This window comes from Acinonyx jubatus, chromosome A3 (assembly GCF_027475565.1).
Source record: "Acinonyx jubatus isolate Ajub_Pintada_27869175 chromosome A3, VMU_Ajub_asm_v1.0, whole genome shotgun sequence".
NCBI classification, from domain to species: domain Eukaryota; kingdom Metazoa; phylum Chordata; class Mammalia; order Carnivora; family Felidae; genus Acinonyx; species Acinonyx jubatus.
The window spans coordinates 698,501-701,566 of record NC_069388.1 but is presented as its reverse complement, the minus strand read 5'-3'; the positions used below and the strand labels follow the sequence as shown (position 1 = coordinate 701,566).

General features: G+C 64.1%; 1 protein-coding gene across 4 annotated transcripts; it reads left to right on the top strand.

Annotated features, from left to right (window-relative positions):
- Positions 1-143: 143 nt before the first annotated feature.
- LIME1 (Lck interacting transmembrane adaptor 1) lies at positions 144-2,865 on the top strand. Of its 4 annotated transcripts, none has more exons than XM_053199699.1 (6): positions 144-686; positions 1,578-1,696; positions 1,851-1,904; positions 1,975-2,062; positions 2,196-2,536; positions 2,619-2,865. In XM_053199699.1, the coding sequence occupies exons 1-6, from the start codon at positions 551-553 to the stop codon at positions 2,853-2,855; spliced, it is 975 nt and encodes a 324-aa protein (XP_053055674.1). In that variant the 5' UTR covers positions 144-550; the 3' UTR covers positions 2,856-2,865. The 4 variants fall into 4 exon arrangements, with proteins under 4 accessions (XP_053055674.1, XP_053055675.1, XP_026902477.1 ...); XM_027046676.2 differs by having other exon boundaries at positions 552-686; positions 1,097-1,696; positions 1,847-1,904; XM_053199701.1 differs by having other exon boundaries at positions 553-686; positions 1,847-1,904.
- Positions 2,866-3,066: the final 201 nt, after the last annotated feature.

Genomic DNA, 3,066 nt, shown 5'->3' with positions numbered 1-3,066 from the left:
GGCTTGTGAGGATTTTGGGGATAAAGGGATCTCTGCACAGGGCCGTGGGTCCGGGCTAGGGGGTCCTGAGTGAGGCTGTTGCCCCCTGTCCAGAGGCAGAGGGCCCAGAGGGGTGGCATTCTCTTCGTTCTCTGGGATGGGGTTCTGCCAGCTGGTCTGAGGGGGGTCAGCGTGCCCCCCCATTGCCCGATACCCACTAATGTGTGGGGCCTGAGGCCACAGCATCAAGGAGAAGGTTGCGGCTGGTGAGGGCCCCTTGGGAGGCACTGCTAATGAAGCAGAAGGCTCTGGCGGGTGGGTTGGAAGTCTGAGAGGCAGCGTTCAGCCCAGGGCTTGGTGGCCACGAGACCGCCCAGTTCCCGTGCTGTGCCTGTCACCTCACCAGCGCAGGCCCACCTCCTCGTGGGTGGAGACCACGTGAGTTAGGCTGCTGGAGCAGGTGCTGGCTTGCTGCACACACCCGCCAAGTAGTGTCTAGATCCCACACGGGGGCTACGGCAGGAGCAGCGGCAGCAGAGGGTTGAGCGGCTGCGTGTCGAGATGTGGGGAGATGTGGGGAGATGCGCTGGCAGGAAGTGGGGTGGGGAGCTCCGCTGAGGTCTGCACGAGGGCACCTCTGAAGGTGCCCAAGCCACTGGGCCTGCTCCAGCCGGGGCCGAGGAGGAGCTACCGTGCGCAGGGCCTTGGTAAGTGCCTGTTCCCGGCCTCTAGCCCGACTGGGACCCCAGACCCCTTGGTGGCCTCCTGGGGGCAGCTGAGGGCTGGGGTCTGGGAGGACTAGGCACTGGGGCCAGGTTGGGGCACTGGGGCCAGGTTAGCCAGCCTGGACCCTCTTGCGAGGTGAGCCCACTCCCTGGGTCTGGGCAGACTGGTCCCCATCTCCAGAGACACCCCACCCCGTCTCTGTGCTACGAAGGGTTGTGCTGACTGCGGGATAGACCTGCACCCCAGCAGCTCTAGGATCCCAGGAAGCAGACAGATCCGATGACCGGGACAGTCGGAAGGGAGAGAGAGAGCCAAGGGAGAAATGGGGTGGGGGTGGTCAGGGGCCAAAGCAACTTCCCCCTGCCTGCTGACCCCTCCCCTGCCTTTCCAGCCTTTCAGGGGGCCAAGCTCTGCAGTAGATGGCTAGGGGGGCATCACCTGCGTCTGTGGCCTGTGCCTTGGAGGGCCAAAGGCATGACCTCAGGGCCTCCCCGGGTCCCAGGCTTAGACTACGGTGAGCAGAGCAGGCCCTTGGCTTGGTCGCAGCTCCCCTGCCCCTCCTCACTGGCCATGTTCAGCTACCACTTGGGTCATCCACACCGACAGGTACTCGTGAGGCCGAGCAGAGCACACCTCCTCGCATGTCACCAGGGCCCCCCAGCCAGAGTTAGGAAGGTGGCTGCTGGGGCTCCGTCCTCCATGCTTCTGCAGGAAGGAGGGGCTGTGGAGTCTTGGGGTTTCCTGTGTGCTGAGTCAGAGCACCCAAGGGGGAGGGGACTGCCCAGCAGCTTGAGGTGCAAAAGTAGGTAGGGCTCCCAGGTATGTGCCCGTTCCGTCAGTCAGCCCCCAGCATCCCTGTCTTCTTGCCCCAGGCCTAGCTGTGGCTTCACAGGATGGGGCCACAGGTGCCCTCGGCCCCTCCTGTCCTCTGGGTCCTAGGGTGCCTTGCCTTGTTCCTCTGGCTGTGGACACTGTGCACAGCCTGCCACAGGTATGTTCATCCCTGGCCCGGGTTTGGTGTGGGGTAGGGCTCCAGGCGGGTCTGGCTCTGCACGAGCCTCCCTACTGGACCCTGGGCCAGAGGCTGGCACCTCAGTCCCCCGTCTCTGCCTCCCTGGCCTGATGAGCCCCTTGCCCCTAGGAAGCGGGTGCAGAGGTCGCGGGCCGGGCCCCAGGGCTGTGTGATGCCAGTGGAAGTGGTGAGTGCCGGGTTGTCCCCGGGACCAGGGTGGGGCCAACACAGGACCCACCAGCCTTCCTTGTCCCCAGTCACTGCTGAGACAACACCGCCTCTGCTCCCTCAGCAAGTCAGACACCAGACTGCATGAGCTGCACCGGGGCCCAAAAAGCTGCAGGGGTGAGCCAAGCCGGGAGAGGCGGACGGGGCTGCGGTGGGGGGGGGGGGGGTGGGCTTGCCTCCTTAGGCTGCTCCCAGGCTACCCAAACAGCTCCCCATCCCCAAGTGACCTCAGTCTTGACCCCAACCCTAGCCCCTCGACCTGCCAGTGTGGATATCCTGCACCCGCGATGGCTGGAAGTGCCCAGAGGCACCAGCAGACCTCTGACAGCCTTCTCACACCGAGAACTGCCCCGGGCGACGCCTGCTGCCACCTTGCCCTCCATCTGCCCCGAGGCCACCTATTCCAATGTGGGGCTGGCTGCCCGCCCTGTGGTGTGGGCAGGGGCACGGCTGACCAGCAGCCATGCCAGGCCCGGGCCTGAGGCCGGACCCGGGGTGGCTGAGTATGCCTGTATCCAGAAGCTCGAGGGAACAGATCAAGGCCCCCAAAGCCTCAGGCAGTGGAAGGCCGAGGTGACCCCAGCTGTTCAGGTAAAGTAGAGTGGACGGGGTAAGGTGGGTGGGGAGTGCTTGGTGATGTTGATCCTTCCCTGAGTGGGCTTCCTCTCTCCAGGTGGACATCCTGTACTCCAGGGTTAAGAAGCCTAAAAAGAGGGGCCTAGGACCTGCCACAGATCAGCTGGACCCCAAGGGCAGAGGAGAAATTCCGGCTCTGGGAAGTGACCAGGCCTACGAGACCCTCCCACTCAGGGGCCTAGGCATGGATGATGGCCTCCCAGACAATGTGTACGAGACTATCCAGGAGATGGGGGCCCCTGAGCACCGGGAGCCCTCTGGCTGTAGCTATTAGCATAAGAAAAGAGGACAGAGGCAGGGCATGGGGGCTCCCTGCTCCCCCAGTTTCAGCCCAGAGAGGGAGGGGCATCCAACCCCCATCTGCCTTGAACAACCAAGTATAGACGGTCCTCCTTCCAAAGTAGTGCCCAACGCCTATTCCCTGCCCCTCCCCCCCACAGCTGGCAGCGCAAAGTCCAGATGTCAAGGCTTCTAGCCTGTGAGGT